This window comes from Gadus macrocephalus, chromosome 15 (assembly GCF_031168955.1).
Source record: "Gadus macrocephalus chromosome 15, ASM3116895v1".
Lineage (NCBI taxonomy): Eukaryota > Metazoa > Chordata > Actinopteri > Gadiformes > Gadidae > Gadus > Gadus macrocephalus.
The window spans coordinates 3,165,770-3,190,352 of NC_082396.1; the positions used below are offsets into that span (position 1 = coordinate 3,165,770).

The following is a 24,583-nucleotide window of genomic DNA, read 5'->3' on the forward strand; positions in this document are numbered from 1 at the left end:
ACTGGTCGCACGTAAAAGTAAATTTCTCTGCGATCATTTTTCTTAGGGTCAATAATAAAGTGTTCGCCCCGCAGAGATATGTTCAACTGACTACGTTTCAAATATGCTAGGATAAAGGTAAAAGAAGCATATCCAATGTTGTGGGAGGTACCCTCTGCTCATGATACAAGAGGTTGCCTAGATACCACATCACAACGTAGTCTGTATCTGAAGTGTAATTCTGCTTTTTACCAGGAGATGGTGCCAACTACCTACCTAGCATCTGAGACCCGTCGATGCGTAGTTCCATCATCAAAATAACGATGTACAAAGTCTTGTATCAAACGTTTTATGGTCATATCGCAGTGGGTTCGCTTAGTCTTAATAATCTTTGCAGGCCTACACGGATTTTCTGAAACGTCAGAATGGGGCGCCGTGAAATTAATTGGAAATTAGTTTCCAGAGTCGTTCAGAAAGGGGGCCAACTGTTTAAAAATAGTGGTATCCCATAATCCTTCACGGCGACAATATTTAAAGCAACAGGCCGCCGACGAAGTTTGCCGACGAAGTTTACCGACTCTACGAAAAGACGCATGAGAAACGCAGTAAAGCAGTAGAAGTGAATTTTATAACCATGGATACCAATTCCAGAAAAATATTGTTTGAATCTTAATTAATTAATTTATTGCTGGGCACACAATATACACCGTAGGCCTACGGAAATAAAATGCAGACTTCACATTTATGAAAGACTACTGGGGGCAGTTGATTCCAACATCAAGTTGAGCCTCTTTTTTTTTTCCCACATGTGAATTGGGATTCAAGTGGCCTAAAATATTTCTGTTGGCCAGGTCCGACCCAAGTGATTCTCACTAGTAGCCACGTGTACAGTACATGGACACTTATCCGATTAGAATTTTAATCGGAACAGATCTATTCCTATCATGCAATCCGAATGTACTGTATGGCATTTACAAAAGTGGTAAGCGTACGTTCGTATGTCTCTCGTGTACAACCTTTATCTTGGTCTGGACTTATATGCAATATGTAAGGGATAATATTGCACAGAACGCCGGTCATTATTGGGAAAATAAGCCCCGACAGGGCAAACCGGACCCCGACGCAAAGTGGAGGTGTCTTGCTTCGCCCTGAAAGGTATTATTTTTGATAATAATCTGCAACGTTCTATACAGTATCCCGCTTATTACACGGCTCTTTGCCAAAACGTAACAATATCTTCACACTGGGGGCGGGTCCACCTAGAAGATGTATGATGGATAGATGAGCAACGTTTGCTACAATCCACTGGGTAGGCTGGTACTGATCTATCCAGCTCACATCTAGGTGGACACGCCCACTTGATGTCAGAAGATTTCAAAATGGCTTTTAACAGCAAATCACACTCATACCTGGGGCCTCTACGAATAGTCAAATCATCTAACCTCTATGCCCCCTTTACTTAACCTTTGTGGAAAACGTCATTGGATCAACGAGAGATGAAACGGTGCTTCATTTAGAACATAGGAAAAGACAGCGCTGTTTAAAATGAATTAGACTCCACTTTCCTAACCAAAGTCATTGCGCGACGGGGAGTATTGCTGATCTCTAGCGTCTCTAGCGTGGAACTACAGTTTTCCGAAGTTGTACTACAACAAGCGCTCTTTCGATCCATGCGTTCCTGTCGTATTGATTTCAATCAGGTTGTCGCCAACAGTGAGAATCACTTAGATCAGATTTGGCCAACGGGAATATGTAGGCCACTTAGATCCCAATTCACATGTGGAAAAAAAAAGAGGCTCCATTTATGTTGATGTTGAAATTACCTGCCCCCAGTCTTTCTTCAATGGGAAGTCTGCATTTTATTTGTGGGCTTAATAACCAGCAATACATTCTTTCCTTTCGATTCAAACAATGTTTCTGGAATTGGTATCCAAAAAAAAAACGATACAAAGAATTTGTATAGTCTCGCTCTCTCTCCCTCCCCCCCCCCCCCCTCTCTCTCTCTCTCTCTCTCTCTCTCTCTCTCTCTCTCTCTCTCTCTCTCTCTCTCTCTCTCTCTCACACTTATCACATTCCAGGAGGTTTCTAATGTTAATCGAGGTCACTCATTCTACCCCCCCCGTATTGGAAATTTAACTCAGTAAAATATATTTATATATATATATTTTCACCTCTGACCTCTTCAGGCTGACACAAGTAAACACCCCTCAAGGAAATTAGATCTTTCCTTGAACTATTTGCAGAAAGTCGCGATTAATTAATTATTTGTATATTCATTCTCTTCTATCAGGGTAAACGTAATAAAATATAAAGTATAGGACAAGTCTAGACACATAACATCCTCTATCGATTTATTCATAAATCAGTCGACATCAAAAACACAATGTCAATCTTAAACGGTGACGTTATTACTTGGTACACTAGTTCTAAAATGATTAATCGATTGGAAATGAGGTTTTTCTGTGGGGACCCCCGTTTATTGTATATGGCTAGAGGCTAGGTGCTTGCTACATATCCGGGTGTACTCCCGAGAAGCTTAATGCTAAAAACAATGCTTAAACAATCTTCATCTATCTCTCACACACACAAACCTCATAAGGTCTGTGTAAAGAACACACTGCAGCAGAAGATGGATCTTCAATGGGATGAGTTATTTATTTATTTATTCAAAAGGTACAGTGTGCATTAATCAACATGGCCATTACATCGGACACATAAATGCACCAGATTCAGTTAAAAAACTATTTTTCATCTGTAGTCCCTGGCAGGTTGATGTTAGATAGAACATACAAAAGCATAAAAGCAACACAGCATATAGTTAGACAGATGATTGACATTGACATTACATGGACAAGGATACAAACTTACAGAGAAGTAATGGATCATTAATCAACAAAACATAGACAAAAGATAGATGAGATGTTCATGACGTCATAGTTAATAATGAGGTTGCGTTTAGGTGTGTATTCGTGTATTTTCCATTGCAGAAGTATGTGATTAATCGGTTTTCTGGCAATTTACGTTTTGGGCAGGTTTTTGGTTGATTGGGCGGTTTATCTATAGTTGGGCTGGAAATTGCCAATCCGTTCTGGCAACACACGCTATCTACACAAACTATATGCCTCATAAATGTATGTATCTCCCATATCTGATGATAATAATTATAATGCCTTTTTTCTATTTATTTTTCTTATTTGTCTGATCTAATTATTATTCATTAAAGTGTGTGGTGAAATAACTTTGATGCTGAGCTCCCTCAAAATAAAGTGTGGAGTGGTCCCTATCGTTTTGTCAGAATTCAGAATTCTCTTCATTAGCCACACTTTCAATGTGTTTGAATGTAATATAGAGTAAATACATTATATAAAGCCTATATCAGGGTGCTTTCAAACAGTGGTACGCGCCTCCGGTAGGGGGCGCCAGAGTTCTTCAAGAGGGGCGCAACATGAAAAAAAAAAATCAAAGACGCACACTCATTGTTCCATTGTTTGTTTATGTCTTTAAAAACGCACAAAGATGTTTAAAATGTTTCAAATGTGTAAAAGAACAAAAACATCTTTAAAACACAAAGATTCTGTAAATGTGGTTCTCTGAGGGGGGGCTCAATCTCTGACACTTTAAAAACCCAGGGTCTACATAATTCAACCCCAATCTAGGCTTGCGTGTTACATTTACATGCACATCTTGGGCGGTTAGCATACGCTTTTATCCAAAGCGACTTACAGCAGTCCACGCACACATTCACACACCAACGGCGGAGTCGACCACGCAGGGCGACAGCCAGCTTGTTAGGAGCCGTCAGGGTTGAGGCGTCTTGCAAGACACCTCAAGGCTCGTCTAGGAGGAGCCGGGGATCGAACAAGCAACCTACCGGTTACAAGTCAACCGGCTCTCCCACCACTGTCGCCCCTATTATACATGATCCTTTAACAAAACAATTCCAAAATAACCTCCTGATGAAAGGTTCACCTTAGCGAAGCAATAATAGTTTGTGGAGGCAATCGTTACCATTTATTTTATTATGTTTGTGTGTGTGTGTGTGTGTGTGTGTGTGTGTGTGTGTGTGTGTGTGTGTGTGTGTGTGTGTGTGTTGCTAAATCTGACAAAGAGACACTGAGGATTCCCGCCACTCTAACCTAAACCCAGGGAGGAGGTCCTCCTTGGTGAAGGTGGACTGGAAGGTGTGGAGGTGTGTCAGTGTGTCTGAGGACCCTCCTCCACCTGGGGACACACTGTAGAAGGACAGAGTGCCAGCAGGCCGGTCCAGATACACTCCTACTCTGTTGGAGCCAGTGGGGGGGAGAGGTACGTCTGTTTTTCCATCGTTGTGCCAGGCAGTGTAACCACCATTATTACACTCAATACTCCAGGACTTGTCGTTTTTTCCAAGAAATGCTTCATTAACCCATTCTTTCCTTTGGATTCCTCTGTATGTAACTGCTATCCAAACATGATGATTCCACTCTACCTCCCAGTAACAGCGGCCAGTCAGACCCTCTCTACACAACACCTGGAAAAGGGGCAAAAACCTCTCGGGATGATAAGGATACTGGCCCCGGAACTGGCCCCGTTTACCCCGTGTCACCTTTCTGTTGTCCTCAGAGAGAGAGAAGTCTTGGTGTGCTGTGATTGGGTCCAGTGTGATTTCACAGGCATCTGACGGGAGAACACAACATGATTAGGCTTCTAAACACAAAGAAATAAGATAACACTTAATCACTCCAATGTAACCCAGAACAGATGTATGAGAAGAAAAGAGTGGCTAGATAAAGATGTATAAATCTGGGTTTGGAGAACTTGATTGGCGTCTCCACTGATTGCCATGAACGTGCTGGGGTGTTGTGTCTCTAATCCCACAGCGGTATAATGATGATGTCACAACCGTGAGCATGTGGAAAGAAAGGCCTCAGTCCAACAGCCATAAGCTCTATCATCTCCTACAGTGAGCCTGATGCAATGAGTCTGATGCAGTGAGTCTTATGCAGTGAGCCTGATGCAGTGAGTCAAATACAGTGAGTCTGATGCAGTGAGGCTGATGATGTGGGCCAGCTTTGTCTGGTCAGCCCGGTTTAACACTCACTGGACTACAACTAAACTAAAACCGACCTTAACCAATGAAGTATAGAAAAAAGATAAAGGCATTTTATATTGTAATTCCACCATGATCATGCTTCCTTTACCCCCATAACACACAATACTAGATCAGTTTGTGTATCATTTGTAGTATCACTAGTTGGTTGAGGATTCATCAACAGATTGCTGAAGATAAATTATGTCAGCCATCATCTTCATTCCCAGTAGGATTTGAATAAAAGGACATCACCTACTGCTGTGTGGATGGATTTTCCATCTCAATAGTTAGTGTGTTATGATGAATCAAACTTAACGGACACTTACACTTCTTTAGACCTGATTTCAGCCTCCGGAATCCACCGTGCTTCACACTGGGGGGGGAACAAAGTGAGAGCAGCATGTTGAAACATTCACCTTCATCATCTGCTGTGTCATCTTTCTACACAACATGAGTTACAGCTGCCTTTTCAAACCGCTTAATCTAGCAGCGGTTTGAATCCTTGTAGGAGACATCGTCCCTAAGTGGTGAGCTGTCCTCTCCATACCTGAGAGTGTCCAGTCTCCAGCGTGGATCCTCCAGTCCAGCAGAGAGCAGCCTAACTCCTGAGTCTCCTGGGTGATTGTAGCTCAGGTCCAGCTCTCTCAGATGGGAGGGGTTAGAGCTCAGAGCTGAGGCCAGAGAATCACAGCCTTTCTGTGTGATCAGGCAACCAGACAACCTGCACACACACACACACACACACACACACACACACACACACACACACACACACACACACACACACACACACACACACACACACACACACACACACACACACACACACATGGATGAGTTATTCTTATGAATATTCTGTATTAAAGGGAGATGTATTTGTTTATGGATGTGAATCTGAATGTATTCTGATTCACATCCATGTGAATCAGAATACATTCTGATTTACTAACTGTATGCACATTGAGTGCAACTGACCTGAGAGTTTCCAGTGTACAGTGTGGACCCTCTAGTCCAGCAGAGAGCAGCTTCACTCCTGAATCCTGCAGATCATTGGTACTCAGGTCCAGCTCTCTCAGACTAGAGGAGTTGGAGCTGAGAACTGAAGCCAGAGCTTCACAACATCTCTCTGACAGATGACAGTCAGTCAGCCTTCACAAACAACAAACACAACATGTAAGGAACTGTGATTAAATGTTACGGGAATTGTAACCAGTCTTTTTACAGGCATGAAATCATAAATAATATGAATAATCTGGATCTTAATATATCAAGAGATAGATGTCACACAGATGTTAAATTATCAAACAAAAATCATCCTTATACTTCACTTAAAAATATTGTTTTATGAATTGTTAGATATTAAACTTTACTAAACAACTCTAAACCCTCAGAATAAGAATGTTATACAACATACACCTTATAGCATCATTAACAAACTAAAAGTATAATGTGTACCGAAACTGTCATGGCAACACAAATATAAATATTTGGAGTTAATCTTATGAAAACAATATATTTATTGTTTCCTTTCTGGATGTAAATCAGTTAAACAGTTTCTGATATTGAACCTTGTGGTGTAACTGTATGACCGTTGAGTAAAACTGACCTGAGAGTTTCCAGTGTACAGTGTGGACTCCCCAGTCCAGCACAGAGCAGCTTCACTCCTGAATCCTGCAGATCATTGGTACTCAGGTCCAGCTCTCTCAGTCTAGAGGAGTTTGAGCTGAGAACTGAGGCCAGAGCTTCACAGCATCCCTCTGACAGTTGACAGCCATTCAGCCTTCACAGAAAATAAACAGAACATGTTCGGAACTGTGTTGAAATCTATTAAGAAGATTAAAAACCATTACTACTTGACATAATTAATGTATCAAAAGTCAGTCTTAAAATGTTATTAAATGTTAAAGAACAACTCTAGACTTCACCTTAATGTCTGAGTACATGTTATGCATAGAATAAGATTGTAATAAAACATACACGGTCTGCCGTCATTACAAACTAAGAAAATAACCTACACCATATAACTACACAGAGCCCTAAATTGGTCAAATTGAAGGAACAAAAAGGCAGGGTTACGTTCAACCAATCCTCATCCAACTTTCTGTAGTCAAAGGCGCATTGGGTCAAGATTATTTGCTCTGAAGATTAGCCAGATTGGGTGATAGGGGGTGCTGTTGCAATCAACTGAAAATGCAAACTTTGGATGTTCATATTTCCCGAACCCTTTGATCTACTGTCATAAAAAAATAATAATAATAATTCTCCTCTCACGGTGAACAAATGTTCAAAAGGGACACTAACCTGGAAAAACATGGCCACCGGATTGCCAAATTAGCCCAAACAATCAATCATCTTTAGGTGTCTAAAGGCGGGCTGGATTTAGGGCAATCATCAACAAACGCGGTATACTTTTAGAAAAATAGCTCAAGATTAACCAGGCTTAAATTAATCCAAATAGGATCATGGGGGGCACTACAGCGACAGATTAAATGACATAACTCCTCACCCCTTGACACACGGTATAGAACTTTGTACGTGAATCACCAGACACATCGGCTGAGGTGTGATGGAAAATCCACATGTCACGTTTTTCTTAATGAACTTAGGTTTTGTTTACTATTCCGTGTACGGTCTTGCCACCCTGCTCTTCTTCATGGTCGTCTAAAATGTAAACCTTTGTGTTTCATGTGATGCAATCTGTTTTCACATTCCGTTCCCGTGTTGCCTTTCGTTGGTTTGGGCCTGTTTCCTTGACCCCCTGGGGAGCATCGAGAAGCAAGTGGTTCCATGTGATAAGGCACGGCCACAACCTCCTTCTATGACATCCTGAGGAGCTTCAATCAATAGATTACCAACTGGTTAACGAAGGCTTTTGATTTATTGGGGGACAGCTGCCCTCAAGAACCCAATCTAAAGGTAAGGCCACACTGCACGCGCGTTGGCGTTGAAAATCTGCATTTTTGCATAGGGAACCATTGGTGTAGGCGCGTAGACGAGTTAAAGCGGCGCGTTAGACGCGCCATACGCACGTAAACGCACCAACGCGCCCAACGCACCAACGCGCAAAGTTCAAAAAATTGAACTTTTGACGCGCCTACGCGTGACGCTTAGCCGCGATAGCAAACCAGCGTGGAGCTTGACCCGACGTCACTGGCAGAGAGTAACGAGTGACGCTTGCACAGAAACATATGGCGGACATCTTTCTTTATTCTGGGTGGAAATAGTAACATAGTTACGCCATTAAAAGCGTTCATGTTAACATTTTTTGCGAGAAATGTGCATTTTACTTTCATAATGTTCGCTCTGTGAATGTGAAGGATGTTTGGTTTGATAGGTATGACGAAGAGGGAATGCTCCATTCACTTGCATGGACAGCGTCTTTGGTTGCTAAGCAACCTCAACGTCTTTGGCAGACTATTTCTCTGCTGATCAACACTACGAATGCTGGAAACACACCAGACACACCATGTGAAGTTATTTAACCCGATTATTGTTATTTATATCCGAGATTATTTAATCTAACCTGATCTATGCTCTATCATGCACCAAAACATGGCGGCGTTTGGGTTTCCTACCTCGGACTCCTAAATCCAGCGCAGCCACAGGCGCGTTGGGCGCGTTGAACCATTTTTGTGACACACAATGATCAAGCGTCAAATTAGGCACGTTATGCACGTTTTTTAACCCGAAAAACGCGTGCAGTGTGGCCTTAGCTTTAGTGTATAAGAAATCCTGACTTTAGCCACGCAGTGGACTTCTCCTTGCAAACCTTTAGAGAGACGCAGGGCGAACTCCCATTTGAGGCCTCAGATTATTGTGTTGTATGCCTGTTTTATTGTTTGTTGATGCATGTTGTGATGTATCTTGGTTCGTACTATCATTATGACCAGCAATTGTCCACAAGTATTGTGTGCTTTTTGCATCTAAATATCTCATCTGTCTTAGACGCAATATCTGATAGAGGAATTGCCACGACAGAAGGCAATATAAATACATTGGATCCCAAACTATTATCCAAACGTGGTAATGTTCATTAATTACATCTTTAACTGATCCGGTGTTGGACGTCAATATGAATCAAAGGAGGCACAGCTTTAAAAAGAGACTGTAATTGAAAACTGACCTGAGGGTTTCCAGTGTACAGTGTGGACTCCCCAGTCCAGCAGAGAGCAGCTTCACTCTTGAATCCTGCAGATCATTGGAACTCAGGTCCAGCTCTCTCAGACTAGAGGAGTGGGAGCTGAGAACTGAGGCCAGAGCTTCGCAGCATCTCTCTGACAGATGACAGCCATTAAGCCTTCACACAAAATAAATGGGTACATGTTAGAAAGTTTTGAATATCGAAAGTGGTTTTGTAGTGTCTCTATGTTTTGTTAATGTTTTTTTTTATGTTCTAGTATTATGCATATTATGTTGTTTGTATAGTACATGTTATTAGTACACCTAAAGATATATTTTGGTTCATAACTTTATATCCTAGTATTATATATATTGTGTTGTCTGTATTGTAATACATGTTATTAGTGAACTTACAGAGTTTTTTTGGAGGCTTTGACCACTGGCATCAGCATCAGCAGACCTTTCTCTTTAGCAGTCTCTTTAGAGTATTTCTTCAGGTCAAATATGTCCAGCTCCTCTTCTGATGAGAGTAAGATGAAGGCCAGAACTGACCACTGATCACGATCTAAACAATTATAGAGACTTCCTGATGTCAGGAACTGTTGGATCTCCTCCACTAGATAACGGTAGTTCAGCTCATTTAGACAATGGAACAGATTGATGCTTCTCTCTAGAGAGAGATTTCCATTTAACTTCTCTGTGATGTAAAGCACTGTTTTCTCATTGGTCCGTGATGTATTTCCTGTCTTTCCAATAAGACCTTGTAGGACAATCTGATTGGTCTCCAGAGAGAGGCCCAGGAGGAAGTGAAGGAACAAGTCAAAGTGTCCATTCTCATTCTGTAAGGCCTTGTCCACCGCCTTCTGGTAGAGGAGGTGATGTTTATCATACCAGTCGGGTTGTTGTTCTTCTGAAAGCAGATTCTCACCAGTGTTGATGAAGGACTGAAAGACATAAAGGGCAGCCAGAAACTCCTGGATGCTCAGATGGGCAAAGCTGAACACCTTGTCCTGGTACAGCCCACACTCCTCCTTAAAGTTCTCGGGGAACACTCCTGAGTACACTGAGGCTGCTCCAATATTGATGTCACACTCTGCCAGGTCTGCCTCGTAGAAGATGAGGTTTCCCTTCTCCAGCTGGTAAAACGCCAGTTTTCCCAGAGAAACAATGATCTCCCTGATCTCTGAACTCCACTGCAGATCTGTTGCAGCTCTGCCATGATTCTTCCTGTCTGCCTGTATGGACTGAACCCTCAGGAAGTGGCTGTACATCTGCGTCATAGTGTTGGGCATCTCTTTCCTGATCTTGGATGTTTTGAAGTGGTCCTCCAGAACCGTAGCAGTGATCCAACATAAGACTGGGATGTGACACATGATGTGGAGGCTTCGTGATTTCTTCACATGGGAGATAATTGTGCTGGCCAGCGTCTCCTCTTTGAATCTCTTCCTGAAGTACTCCTCCTGCTGTTGGTCGGTGAACCCTCTCACCTCTGTAAACATGTTAACAAACTCAGAAGGGATCTGATTGGCTGCCGCAGGGCGTGTTGTTATCCAGATACGAGCGGAGGGAAGCAGGTCGCCCCTGATGAGGTTTGTCAGCAGCACGTCCACTGAGGTCGGCTTTGTGACATCAGTCCAGATCTGGTTGTTCTGGAAGTCCACAGGAAGACGACACTCATCCAGACCATCCAAGATGAAGACAACTTGGAAATGGTTGAATCTGCAGATTCCTGCCTCTTTGGTCTCAATAAAGAAGTGATGAAGAAGTTCCACCAAGCTCAACTCTTTCCCTTTAAGTAAATTCAGCTCTCTGAAAGGGAAGAGAAATGTGAAGTATATGTCGTGGTTGGCTTTGCCTTCAGCCCAGTCCAGAGTGAACTTTTGTGTTAAGACGGTTTTACCAATGCCGGCGACTCCAGTTGTCATTATTGTTCTTATTGGTTGATCTTGGCCTGCTAAGGGTTTAAAGATGTCTTCACATTTGATTGGTATTTCCTCCTTGGCTGGTTTCCTTGAAGCTGTTTCAATCAGTCTGACCTCATGTTCCTTGTTGACCTCTCGAGTCCCTCTCTCTCTGACGAAGATCTCTGTGAAGTCATTCAGATCTGTTTGCTGTCCTGCTGTAGCGATTCCATCCAATAAAGACCTGAACTTCTTCTTCAGATGAGACTTAATTTTACGTTGGCACACTGCAGTTTCTAAATGAGTAAACAACAGAAGAGAGTTAGTGGTTAACACTTATTGGATGGTGATATCAGAGGACACATGTCAATATATTTTGTTAAGTGCTGAACTTCATGATATTTCGTGGCTTAATGTCTTGTGGTCAAAGAAGCTTGTCTTTTCTAGGTCTGCTTTATGAATACAAAACTTCAGGACCTACTTTGATTATTTTATTTTCACAGCAATATAATTGGTATGATGACAGTTATAATATATTCTACTCTAGATGTGTTGGAACGGGCTATGTAATGCTATCATTTTTTTCTGCATCAGTGGAATGTGACTTGCTATGCTGATGTAACATAGATAGTGCCTTAGTATAGAAGTAACCTGATAGACCCACAATAAACCTATACATCTGGATCAAACCATTTAACCTGATACACCGCCAATAACCCTACATAACTGGATCAAGCCATTTAACCTGATACCCCCACATATCTGGATCAAATCATTAACCAAACAGCCTCACAATAACCCTACATATCTGGATCCAACAATTTAACCCCCAAGAGGAAAGATATCTCCACATTGAAAAGTTAGTTTTATACTGGGCTTCAACTTAAGGATTTCTCTTACTGTCCCCCAGTGTGTCGGCCAGTTCCTCCTGGTTCATCTCCATCAGGCAGAGCTTTGTGATGTCCACCACTCCCTCTATGGCGCGCCTCCTCTGCTCCTCTTTCTTACCATCCACCTCCTCCTCCTCCTCGCACTGACTCTCTGAGCATTGTGGGTAATCTGGGAAGTGATCCCTCCAGAGCTTCTTCAGCTCCTCGTCCAGGAAAGCGTGTGCGTTCTCCTCAACCCTCTGGAACAGAAAGGACAACTTTCCTCTGACTAACCTGGGACATCAGAAGCATCTGTCCTGGATTCACGTCCCGCTGGTCTAAAGAGGTCTAATTATGCTTTCTAATTTTCATGTAGAGCTAAAGTCAAATGTCTTGTTGGACATTTTCACACCTTGATCAGCTCTGTTGGATGCTGCTGAGAACTGGTAACCTTTGACCTCTCCTGGGATTGTCTTTGGAGAGAACACACACAAACACACCAACACACACGCACAGACTACATGACAATTTTCCTAACTTGTAAACATCGGTAGAGTCTGAAAGCAACCAACTGGGGTCTCATTTATAACCGTTGCGTACGCACAAAACGGGGCTGAAAGTTGCGTACGTGACTTTTCACGCCAAGGTTGTGATCTATAAAAAACCAACTTGGCGGGAAAATGTGCGCAGCCCTAAGCAAACTCTGACCCATGCGTACGCATGGTTTGGAGGAAAAGGAGAATTGGCGACACAGACGGTGTGGTGGTGAACTGAAGTCAGACTGAAGAAATGCAGAGGGAGTAGAACGATTATGTTTTATCATCCCCCTTCCTAAGTTGAATTTCAACCCGTATCATGTGTTAAATCATAGTAGGGCCTAATCAGAATAATTTTAGCCAACTGCGTTATTTCTCAGTTATAACTCCAGAAACAGCTCCTTAGAATCTAAATTAAAATTAAAATTCTCTATGGGCCTATTTAATCCCGTCACTCCATACTGTCCACTCCCGGATCGCAGGAGGAGGAGAGGACGGCGCGACTCCATGGAATAAAGCATCTGTCCAACATGTGTCAATAACATAATATTTTTATGTGACACGGTAAACACAGAATCAAAATCAAATGTCAATTAAATCCCAAGTGTGGAAAATCAAGCCACACGCTCATCACAATCGTTATATTATAGTCCGTTCCTCTTGATGCTTTTCAGGACAAATCAGGCATTCAAAAGGGGTTATATTCAAGAACATTTTACGTGGGTGATTACAAACTGATTAACCAAGCTGTTCTCGGTCAGTCTTATTACCGTAACCCTATAAATACAGCGGTGAGCCCAGTGCGTAATTCTGCACCATGGCACTGCTGGGACTGCTGGCACTGCTGGAGGACCATGCAAATGGCATGATTCGGAGGGAGAGGGTCTTCAGGGACCATAACGACTTATTGGCCCATGATGATGACTGGCTAATGAGCCGTTTTAGATTCCCTAGAGCTATGCTCTTGGATCTATGTGCTGAACTGGGTCCAGCATTGGAAAGGGCAACACGTAGGAACCACGCAATCCCGGTGCAGACACAGGTCCTCACCACTTTGGGGTTCCTGGCAACCGGCTGTTTCCAACGGGAATTGGCAGACAGTTAAGTGATTCATATAGCTGCATCTTACAACCTGCTTTCACATTTAAGCATAATTGTGCTAATTTTGTTTGTTTTCCACCCTGTAGATCCGGTATATCACAGCCATCCCTCAGTGCCCTAATGCCCAGCGTTTTGAATGGCATCATACATATGGGCAGTCGATACATAAGGTTTCCCTACACAGTGGAAGAACAGGCCGAGATTAAAAGGCAATTTGCAGCAATGTCCGATTTCCCAAACGTAATCGGCGCAATTGACTGCACTCATATTGCTATAAGGGCTCCATCTGAACATGAGTTTGCTTACGTCAACCGCAAGCACGTGCACACTATTAATGTTCAAGTTGTATGTGATGCCCATATGAACTTCACAAACATAGTGGCACGTTGGCCTGGTGCAACACATGATTCATTTATTCTGACGCACAGTAGTGTAGGGAACAGACTACAGGCAGGCGCGGGGCGGGATGGCTGGCTTCTAGGTGAGTTTTTTTTAAAGAGGAATGTAACATTGTGGTTCTTGACATAACTAATGATTTTCTGCATTGCAGGGGACAGTGGATACCCCCTGAGACGCTGGCTCCTCACCCCAGTTTTGAACGCGCAAAGCGCCGAGGAACAACGTTATAATGAGGTCCATGGCCGTGCTCGTTCAGTGGTGGAGCGCGCCATCGGCCTCCTGAAGTGCCGGTGGCGCGCTCTGGATGCGTCGGGGGGGAGGCTTTTATACCAGCCTGCCAAAGTGTGCCGCATTATAAGGGCTTGCGGCGTGCTGCACAATTTGTCCCAGAGGAACGGCATCCCTCTCCCCCCGACCTCCCTCCCCCCGAGCTTGACCCGGAGGCCCAGCCCCCTCCGAGGCAAGTCGGATTTCAACAGGGTGCAAGAGTACGTGCGGATGTCATGCGGCGTTTATGAGATGAAGACGACTCAAGGTTCATTTTTTCAAAGCATCTTTTAATGTTGTGGCAATTTCGGTGATGACATGTCGAATCTGCCTCATCTCCTCAGTCAAGTTGTTGACTGCATCTATTGTTTCCCTGTGTAGCTGCAGAACTTCGTCTGTGAGGACCCGACCAGCGGACTGACGCTTGGTGCTGGGGGTTGGGGCAGCCGGATGACCTGCGGCCGAGGGCCCCTCGCCGGCATCATCTTCCTCCTCCCCACCGACCGCTGACTCTGGAGGACGCACAAGCAAAATAGCTTGCACTAGGCCTACATGATCGATAATAAATCTATAAAAAACAGAAATCAGCTTTACCTTGTTCTTCTGTGTTGTCAGTGTCCCCTTCCCTTTCGGACACGATGCCACTCACGCTTGCGGTGCCAATGATGGATGCAACTTGCCTGTCAATCGGGGTTAGGTCAGGAGTACTGGGTCCCCCTCCAGTTGCAGTCACGCTCTGGCGTTGCGAGGACAGCCTCTGCTTTGCACCCACCTGTAATTAACGATCTTCACTATACGACCAGTTACATTTGAGCAATTAATTATAAACGTGCTGTGCGTGAGGAAATAAAAATGTACCTTTATGTCGGACCACTTCTTTTTCAATTCGGGTACTGTCCGCTCCGTACCACTGACAGCGTTCACTGCCGCAGCAACATGTTGCCACTCATTCTTTTTTTTAATATTGGTGATCCCGATTCCGTGACCGCCGAACAAAATTTCTTTTCGGGCCTCCACCTCACCCACAAGTGTCTCCACCTCAACCTCCGTGAAGTTTCTTTTTTTGGTTTTTCTCTGTCCTGCCATTGTTTCCAAGTTCCAACAAGACATAATACCGGCACCTGAGTCTGTTTTATATGCAGATCGCATTCATGAGGTCATTTGCATTGACCATTTATGGTTAAAAAGGGGCGTGTAGAGGGCGGAACGTGAAGCTGATTCAGCTGCGCACAATTGTAGTCAGTATGTGATTTATAAAGCAACGATTGCGTACAGGTGTGCGTACGCAGTGTTTTATAAATCCGAATATTTTTTGGCGCACGCAAAACTTGGCTTCTGGGCGTACGCACATTTTTAGTAACGATCCCACGCACAGTTTTATAAATGAGACCCCTGGTCTGTTTGATCGTCTTTTTGAAACTCCTACCTCTCCTCTCTGGATGGACATCCATCTTTAAATTCAGGAGGTTGTTCCATAGACAAGTCACTCTTCATGGAGACACAGCTGGGTACAGGGGAGTCTGCCCTCTCCTGCTTGACTCTTCTAGAAAAACGAGAACCAGGATTTATAGACGTTTGATAGAATCTGTATTTTAAGCATCTTATAATTCCTCACCTCTTGTCAATGGACTGATTTCCTTCTTTAAACTGAACAGGTGGACTCATAGATCGGTCACTCTTCATGGAGACAGGGGAGCTGGGTCCAGGGGAGTCTGCTCTCCCCTGCCTCCTTCTAGAAAAACAAACACCAAAGGGAAGTTGGCATAGGAGGATGTCGTTTCATTTGATAATTTATCGGAATCAGAATCAGAAGGATTTTATTGCCAAGAAGGGTTATACACCAACAAGGAATTTGTCTTGGTGAATAAGGTGCATAATACATTAAGACAATAAACAATGAACAAACAGTGACTATCATCTGTACAATATAACACAGGGGCTACTCAACTGCCTTCTTATGAGTCAAGATTACTGAAATATAAATATAAGTGGGAGGGAGGGGCAGTCAGAATACATTTCTACACAGAACTGCAATATTCCTCATGTACTCTGTTCTTTGAATATGCTGGTAGTCTTATGATTCATTTTATTCATACTATTCAAAGCAACAGTCAAAATAAATGGCCTCAGCTATAAATCAATCCAGCACGAGGTGATCATGTGATCAGACATTGGTACTGTTCTTATAGACTGTTCTCCTTCACCTTATCATCGGCATCTACATCTCCAAGGACAGCTAGCATGCGGTCTGTGAAGGGTTTCTGAGTTGGACCAAGAAGCCATGCAACGCAGATGCAGATGATAAAGGTGATCATCAGGGCCACATGTTGAATAGCCCTGAGTATTGGCTGAATCCTCACCTTTTCTTAGAAGGTTGGACGTCTCCATCTTTAAACGTAACAGGTGGATCCATAGAGTGTTCAGTCTCCATGGAGTCACAGCTGGATGCAGGGGAGTCTGCTCTCTCCTGCTGCTCCGGGCTTCAACACAACACACACACAGCTGTTACTCAGAGTAATGATGGAGTCATGATATATCACCGCTGAGCTCTGAGATGGACAACTGTCCCAGACAGTGAGAGATCCTCTTCTTACCTCTTAGCTTTGCTCTGACAACCATGTTCCCCAGACAGAGTGGTCTTAGAGGGCGGACCCCCCTCCTTTCTCTCCTCTTCCATAGCAGACTGGCGACCTGGACACAAACACACACAACTCAGTGAACACTTTATTTGCCTTTTGAATGCTTTTTGATCACTTTTCAGTCTGAGTTTGTAAGAGAGCCTTTTAGTTTTGTAAAAATGGGTTAGTGGCCGGTTGTGATGGTTGAGGCAGCCTCACCTGACCCGAGTGAGACTGATTAGACTCTGGGTGAGGCCGTGACAAGGAAATTACGCTGGGAACCAACCAGTAGGACCAAATCCACTCCCAGTTCACACTCCTCTCAGACTAGCCTCCTATAGACTGCTGTTCCATGACTCCTCTCAGAAATGAAGAATAATGACTTCATTATAATATGGGTTAGAGACAGAGAGCTCTGATGAGTACAAGCTCAGACAGAGAAAAACAAAGAGACCAGAGGCCGTGACCGGCGACGTTCTATACATTATCCCGCTTATTACACGGCTACTTGCCAAAACGATAAAAGAAACTTCACACGGTGTGCTTTCTAATTTATTTGTTACCAGCAGTGAGCGAAATACCCGTCAATATTCGGGGGGGGGTCCCCATCCCCCAATTGTTGCGCAATTCCGGCCTACTCCAACTTGAAAGGCTGCTTCACTAAGACCACAACCAACCACAACGCCTTCATAACCATACAGTATGCCGAAGCCGGAAAAGAAATGCGCTAGAAGTACCATATATTTACAGTTGTTGTTATGTCACTGAGGATCTATCTGAATATATTCCGTATTCACATGCAATTGGTGTCATGGTGCGGTAATAAACAAGTTGCAAACTGGAGACGATCGCACGGATCCTTCATTGCTTCACGCAGCTGCATAGAACAAACATTGGGAAACATCAACACAGCGCGTCAACCAGGTCACCCGGGAGTCAAACCACATGGAGCATACACATTGGATGTGGCTCCTATAAACATGGTGAAGAACCAATACCGCAGCCGAATCACCAATGAACATTTGCATCAGTGTCTTCGTCTGGCCATCACACCTTTTGTCCCAAAATTCAAAGCCTTGGCAGCAGACCAAAGGTGCCACTTCTCCCACTGAACAGTGGCTGACAAATTGTACTATAGTTCTGGACTTATTTGAACTTTGATTCTTGGGACGGTTTGATTCCCCTTTGTTGGGTGGGTGTGTGAAGCGGTTGGGGGAAGGGTAAAATGGAGATATGGTTATATGGAGATAGATATGTGTAATCTATATGGCATGCTCTTATTATCAATAATATAACACAGATTATTTCAGCATTGGGAGTCTCTTTCTCTCCCTCTACGGCTCTCGCTGTGATTTAAACCATAGGTATTGAGTCCATAGCAGCAGGAACCCCCCTGTGAAAGTGGTACAGTCCAGCATCATGTTACTAGGAGGATTTATAAACCAGACTACACACAAATATTGAACTTGTGATTTTAATATTAGGTCTTTCAGGATTTCGTTCACATCCTTATATTCATTGGGACTAGCATCAAGACAAACTAATCACTTCAGTATCGGACACAAGGTTTAGTTTACCACATTGCTCAGAGAAGCACAATAGTGAACCATTCAATTAAAGTTGTATTTGTGTCTGGAAAATGTTGTCAAGTGTAACACTGAACCGTTATATTAGTCATTATATCTTACTATAATAGCAGGCCTGTCGCACCAGTTACTCAAGTTACTCAAGTGTGCATGTGCCAAGCGCGAATGCATATAAACACCGCAAGCATGCACATGTGCACGAAAACGCGCACACAACACACACAAGCACGTGCGCACACCGCACGTCAACACAAACTCTACCAGGTAAGACGTTCTGTCTATAGACTATATAAATTGCGATAAAATAAGGGAAGAGACCATTTCTCACCTCGACAAGCAACGGAAAGTCGTGCATTTTGTCATTTAAAACCGTTAAATTAAACCGTTAGACATCGCGCTGACCGGCATATCAACACATGTACATGGCTCCAAGTCTAGTTTTAATAATGTGAATTTCACATTAACCATCTATAGTTTCTGTAGGCTTTCCGACTATTTTTGGTCTGTTGACATCAAATTTTGGATGATGGTGGTGATTCGAGTTGAGTTTAACGTGTCATGCAATGTGGGGCAGGATAGCTCAGCGACCACGTTTGTCCATTTGTTTATCGCAAAACCCTGCCGGCTGCAACAAGAATTGCAATCCGCCCTAAAAGACGCCTATATGTTCGTAAAGTACTCTGCCCCATGGACATATTCTAGAACTGTTGTTGTTTTAACTCAAATTATTCCGCACGTATCTTTCATCGTTTCTATATCAAATGCAGATATAGCGAGCGGTGTTGCACCTGTGATAAACAGTGTTGAGTTTCTTTTTAAAAAAAAAATTTGAGAGGTTAAAATTGGAAGAGAAGTTAGAAATCAAACAACTTGGCCCAATGTGTCTTTTGGTTAGATTGCTTTATTGCTTATTGCGACAGGCCTGACCAAAAGACACATTGGTGGTCGCCCGTTCGCGTTGTCCCCCAATTTTTTTCGCTCGACAATGTTAAGGAACTGGGGGTGCATGCAGGCAGGTAGGACCCAAACGCAGACGGTTTCAGGAAACGGCACTTTATTCAAGCCTAAAGGCTAAGGCACAGGAATCAGGGAACTCGGGAGACAACTCGGAACTCGGGAGACTACAGGGAACTCGGAAGACGACAGGGAACACGGAACACGCAAGACTAACCACCAACACTAACCACAGCAAACCACGACAAACCACAATGACAGCACAAGGAACAAAGGAAAGACGAGGGCTTAAATAACAAACACAACGAGCAACAGCTGAGACACATTAGGGGAGGGAACAGTAATCAACACAGGAGGGAAAACCAGGGAAACACACACACCCTGACAGTACCCCCCCCTTAAGGGTCGACTCCCAGGCGACCCACGACAAGCAAAAAAAACAAAGAAAGTCAAACCCAAAACGGGTGGGTGGAGGGGCGCCAGGAGGGGGGAATCAAAAAAAAATAAATGGACTGGGGCAGAGCCGAGGGACGTCCAGCGGGCGGCCAGAAAACTGCCCCAGGGCATGGCAGGGAGCCTCAGGCGGACGGCCTGGGGGGCAAGCAGAGGCAGAGTGGAGGCGGAACCCTTCCGGAGGCCGGCGGCAAGGACGATGAGGGCTCAGTCCCTCAGGAGACCTGCAGTGGCGCAGAACCCCCTCAGAAGGCCGGCAGCGGTGAAGGCGGAACCCTTCAGGAGGCCGGCGAAGGCGAGGTAGAGGGCGGGTCCCCTCAAGAGGAAGGCCAGGTAGAGGGCGGGTCCCCTCAGGAGGCAGGCCAGGTAGAGGGCGGGTCCCCTCAGGAGGCAGGCCAGGTAGAGGGCGGGTCCCCTCAGGAGGCAGGCCAGGTAGAGGGCGGGTCCCCTCAGGAGGCAGGCCAGGTAGAGGGCGGGTCCCCTCAGGAGGCAGGCCAGGTAGAGGGCGGGTCCCCTCAGGAGGCAGGCCAGGTAGAGGGCGGGTCCCCTCAGGAGGCGGGCCAGGTAGAGGGCGGGTCCCCTCAGGAGGCGGGCCAGGCAGAGGGCGGGTCCCCTCAGGAGGAGGGCCAGGCAGAGGGCGGGTCCCCTCAGGAGGAGGGCCAGGCAGAGGGCGGGTCCCCTCTGGTGGCAGGCCAGGTAGGGGGCGGGTCCCCTCCGGTGGACAGGGTAGAGGGCGGGTCCCCTCTGGTGGAAGGCCTTGAAGGGGAACCCCCCTCGGGAAGGAGTGGAGGAGGGCCCCCACAGGCAGGAGCGGAGGGCGTGCCTCCCCTGGACGGTCTGGAGGGCGGGCCCCCTCAGGCAGGAGCGGAGGGCGGACCACCTCAAGCAGGCGAAGAGGCCGGTCCCCCTCTGGAAGGCTAGGAGTGGGCTCAGGAACAGGACAGGGCTCGGGGACCGGAGTCGGTGCGGGAGCTGGAGGACCAGGAGGAACCAGGTGGTCCCCCAAACCCTCCCAGCGATCTATTGCCTTATTTAACTTGACTAGAAAATCCTCCAACTTACGGTCAAATTGAGCGTCCGCTGGGTCCCATAGTGGTGCTGTCATTCTGTTAAGGAACTGGGGGTGCATGCAGGCAGGTAGGACCCAAACGCAGACGGTTTCAGGAAACGGCACTTTATTCAAGCCTAAAGGCTAAGGCACAGGAATCAGGGAACTCGGGAGACAACTCGGAACTCGGGAGACTACAGGGAACTCGGAAGACGACAGGGAACACGGAACACGCAAGACTAACCACCAACACTAACCACAGCAAACCACGACAAACCACAATGACAGCACAAGGAACAAAGGAAAGACGAGGGCTTAAATAACAAACACAACGAGCAACAGCTGAGACACATTAGGGGAGGGAACAGTAATCAACACAGGAGGGAAAACCAGGGAAACACACACACCCTGACAGACAAATCATAATCTGTCGCTGTGCAAGTTTTGGCGATTTAGTCTTGCCACATCTTTTGCCCACCAACGGTGCTTCATGCCAATTCATTCTCAACCATGGCCGAGATAACCACCATTGCATGTCTTTACCTGTTGTGGAAGAGGGAGAGACGTCGGAGAACCCGACGCAGTCTATTCATAATATTGCATTGACCACGGAGGAGGCAAGTATTGATTAGACGATTTATTAGATACCTAATAAACCGTTGGAACACACAAGACCGGTAACCATGGCAATGCCGGTAAACAAACCCTGCGAAGCCCAATCCCTACGAGAGCTTTTGGCCGTGATATTATAGATACAATTATATTATATTACATATTATATATAGAGCTCCGGGAATCGCAAACGGCAACAATCACTGTCTCCTACATGCTACGGTTCACCCTGGACTGCACTGCAGGGAACGGTTGGCCGGTTGAATGAATCAGTTCGAATGAACAAATCTTTAACAAGAACGAACCAAACTGATTCTTCTCTCTCGTTAGTTCTCAGACTCGACTCCTCCCACTCACTAGTCGCGGACTCGCGTTGTTTGTTCACTGACTGTGAGTGGTGAAGAGGGAAGAGTCTTAGTGAGCAACGATAGTACAATTCAATATCAGTGAAATGGTAAATGCATGCTGTCTTTGTACTTTCTGTATCATGCCAGATTAATCAAATATTTGAATGTCTCATAAATCTGTTGTTGTAGGGTAGTGTTATGCAAGCCGACAGCTCCCTCTGGTGGGCTTGTGTGTGTATGCACTCGGGTAGTCTACACGCGTCAGTCGTTTATGTGCCAGCTCGTTAATACATGTTACTAAGAGACACAGCCCGACTCCGTGTATTATTCTATGCACCTTCACTTGCGTATTATTCTATGCACCTTCACTTGCAAAATCTGTCTCGTTCTTTCATGGTTCGTTCTCCACCCGGGACCCCCACCATCATTGCTAAATCAAGTTTATTATCTTGCTGATATGATAAACATAACATCCAATAATCAACTACATCTCCCCCCCCCCCCCCCCCCCCCATCCCGCTTCATTTGGTTAAAGTTGTAATGTTGATTGATGACCGACTTCCACGATAATGAGAACGCGATTGGACCTGAGTCTGACTGACTCAGCTGAGAAACGTGCATTCCATGATTCGATTCACCGGCTCGAATCATGGAACCGGAAACTTCCGATTCCGAACGACTCTTCTTGGCGAACTGACCGACGCGAACTGAATCAAGGAAAGGAATCATTGAATCCATCACTAGCGTTTGGTGCGAACGCAAATAGACTAAAACCTAAAGAAAATATATACCGTAGTAAACAAGGTCTACCTTATCTTTTTCTTGTGGTGTTCCGCCCCAGACAGTATAAAGTAATAAAAGTACAAATGCGAGGGATAAAAAACATAGACTAAAACCTGAAGAAAATATATACCGTAGTAAACAAGGTCTACCTTATATTTTTCTTGACGTGATCCGCCCCAGACAGTATAAAGTACAAAAAGTTCCAATGCGAGGGATGAAACATTTGTAGAAGAGGGAAGTTGAAATGAGGTGAGTTTGAAATGAGGTAGCAGACCTTAACGTCTGAACCCCGAGGGCGTGTTTGAAGCTCCTGTCAAACATGAGGTGGTGGCTTGCCATTGGCGTAGGATTGGCGGGAGTTGCCACGGTAACAGCACGTCAATACCAATATCGACGAACGATCCAAACATCCAATCAATCATTGTCACCAACCTGCTAACCGGTCATGACCGTCATTTCATCCTCCCACACGAAGGGTTCACTCTGAGCTCAGCCAAAAAACAAACCCACAGTGGTAACAGGAACATGTCTGACCACACACAAACGTGCAGTAGCGATGCAGTCGCTGTAGCTGTAGGGCCTATATATCATGCAGTAAATGTTATTGTAGGGCCTGTATTATGCAGTAGGCCTATATGTTATTGTAGGGACTATGTAACATTATGTTTATGTAGGGCCTATATAAAATTCTGTTTATGTTATTGTAGGGTCTATATAACATTATTATAGGGCCTATATAACATGCAGTATACGCTATTGTAGGGCCTATATATCAGTCATTGTAGGGCCTCTATAACATGCAGTGCCTGTATCTTATTGTAGGGCCGATATAACATGCAGTATTTGTATATTTTTGTTGACCCAAAATGATGAATCATTGAAGAGAAAGAATCATAACTCATTATAAATTAATACATTACATGTCCTATAATGTTATTCACTGTCTTTTTTCTCCTCAACACCTTTTATAACCATAACTTCATAAACAGTTCCTGTCATGTAGAATGTGTAAAGAATCCATTTAGATAACATAATCCATGGTCTATATTTCTTTAAAGTGTAATTCCGGCGAAAATTGAACACAGGGTCTTTGTTTTGGCATGGAAAACCATCAAATAAGCCTTCCAGATACCTTTTTCATTGAAAATCGAGTATTAGAGTTTGCCCGGCGCAATGTTTGGCTTCCATGTTATTGGCTTGGGGCAGTGCGTTTCGCTTCCAAATCTGCATTTTTGAACCACTAATATTGCTAAAAATAGCCCCAAACCTCTGCAGTAGCATGACTAGGGTCCCTACACATAAAATGAGGCACCAACAACTTGTCCTTAGTTCAATCTCTATGGTCCGGACCAAAACGCAATGTTTATTCTTTGGTTTGGTGCAGTCCGAGAATTTGTTCACAACACACGTGTGTGCATAGATCGTTCAATCATTGGACAAGACGGTTGGGGGCGGGGTAACGCAGGTTAACGCATAAAAAAAAAGTAAACAAAGAAAACAAACTATGGAGGTTATGGAGATTCAGCGTGCTGCCCTCTTACTTTTGGAGGACCAGAGGCGGTTGGCACGACAACGTTGATTTTATTACGGTTCAAACGCCTTCTCCCCCATCCATGTACTGAATGTATTAAATGCGTCGGAATTTTTATAACTGTTCTCCAACATACTTTTTATGTTGGCGTCTGCCCAAATATCCAAAAGACATTTCGTCTCCTCTTCGCTACAGGTTGAGCCACAGCTCATTTTTTACGGGTCTGATAATGTGATGCCGGTCTGATCTTTGAATTTACCGCCCTAATCAAACAATATAAATAAACAAGCATGAATGGGAGCCTGTTGCGTCCAAAGAGGCATATTATTTTTAGAACTGGGTCGGACCGAGCGCGGTCGCTTTCACATCTTAAGCGAACCGCACCAGGGTTAGTTTGGAAGCGAACCTC

The 24,583-nt window shown here is 44.6% G+C and overlaps 3 protein-coding genes across 6 annotated transcripts in view; 1 reads left to right on the forward strand and 2 right to left on the reverse strand.

The window, feature by feature from the left end:
* The window catches only part of wdr27 (WD repeat domain 27), a 22,768-nt gene extending 21,990 nt beyond the window's left edge, over positions 1-778 (reverse strand). The window contains exon 1 of the mRNA XM_060073817.1: positions 1-778. This exon is cut by the window's left edge and continues 101 nt beyond it. Within this exon, the coding sequence (XP_059929800.1) occupies positions 1-37 (37 nt within the window). The 5' untranslated portion in view covers positions 38-778.
* A 2,999-nt stretch (positions 779-3,777) lies between these two features.
* Positions 3,778-22,929, reverse strand: LOC132472987 (NACHT, LRR and PYD domains-containing protein 12-like). 4 transcript variants are annotated; one of them, XM_060072892.1, is made up of 14 exons: positions 22,793-22,929; positions 16,837-16,933; positions 16,603-16,722; positions 15,858-15,974; positions 15,669-15,785; positions 12,352-12,412; positions 11,971-12,199; positions 9,584-11,366; positions 9,174-9,347; positions 6,657-6,830; positions 6,026-6,199; positions 5,598-5,771; positions 5,377-5,423; positions 3,778-4,635 (listed from the first exon to the last, which is right to left on the reverse strand). In XM_060072892.1, exons 2-14 carry the CDS (start codon positions 16,917-16,919, stop codon positions 4,073-4,075), a joined length of 3,816 nt encoding a protein of 1,271 aa, XP_059928875.1. In that variant the 5' UTR covers positions 16,920-16,933; positions 22,793-22,929; the 3' UTR covers positions 3,778-4,072. The 4 variants fall into 4 exon arrangements, with proteins under 4 accessions (XP_059928875.1, XP_059928876.1, XP_059928877.1 ...); XM_060072893.1 differs by lacking the exon at positions 22,793-22,929 and adding an exon at positions 22,671-22,746; XM_060072894.1 differs by lacking the exon at positions 15,858-15,974.
* On the forward strand, positions 13,591-15,649 carry LOC132472988 (putative nuclease HARBI1). The gene is made up of 3 exons (XM_060072896.1): positions 13,591-14,057; positions 14,127-14,510; positions 14,624-15,649. Exons 1-3 carry the CDS (start codon positions 13,697-13,699, stop codon positions 14,641-14,643), a joined length of 765 nt encoding a protein of 254 aa, XP_059928879.1. The 5' UTR covers positions 13,591-13,696; the 3' UTR covers positions 14,644-15,649.
* Positions 22,930-24,583: the final 1,654 nt, after the last annotated feature.

What these genes read in the sequence shown, in the direction of transcription:
- LOC132472987 (XM_060072892.1), bottom strand. Translation starts at nt 16,919, where the DNA reads ATGGAAGAGGAGAGAAAGGAGGGGGGTCCGCCCTCTAAGACCACTCTG. An exon ending in AATCAGTCCATTGACAAGAG is followed by an intron (nt 15,786 to 15,857) that starts GTGAGGAATTAT and finishes TCGTTTTTCTAG; the next exon opens with AAGAGTCAAGCAGGAGAGGG. An exon ending in TGTCCATCCAGAGAGGAGAG is followed by an intron (nt 12,413 to 15,668) that starts GTAGGAGTTTCA and finishes TTCTCTCCAAAG; the next exon opens with ACAATCCCAGGAGAGGTCAA.
- LOC132472988 (XM_060072896.1), top strand. Translation starts at nt 13,697, where the DNA reads ATGCCCAGCGTTTTGAATGGCATCATACATATGGGCAGTCGATACATA. An exon ending in GCGGGATGGCTGGCTTCTAG is followed by an intron (nt 14,058 to 14,126) that starts GTGAGTTTTTTT and finishes TCTGCATTGCAG; the next exon opens with GGGACAGTGGATACCCCCTG. An exon ending in TGAGATGAAGACGACTCAAG is followed by an intron (nt 14,511 to 14,623) that starts GTTCATTTTTTC and finishes TTCCCTGTGTAG; the next exon opens with CTGCAGAACTTCGTCTGTGA.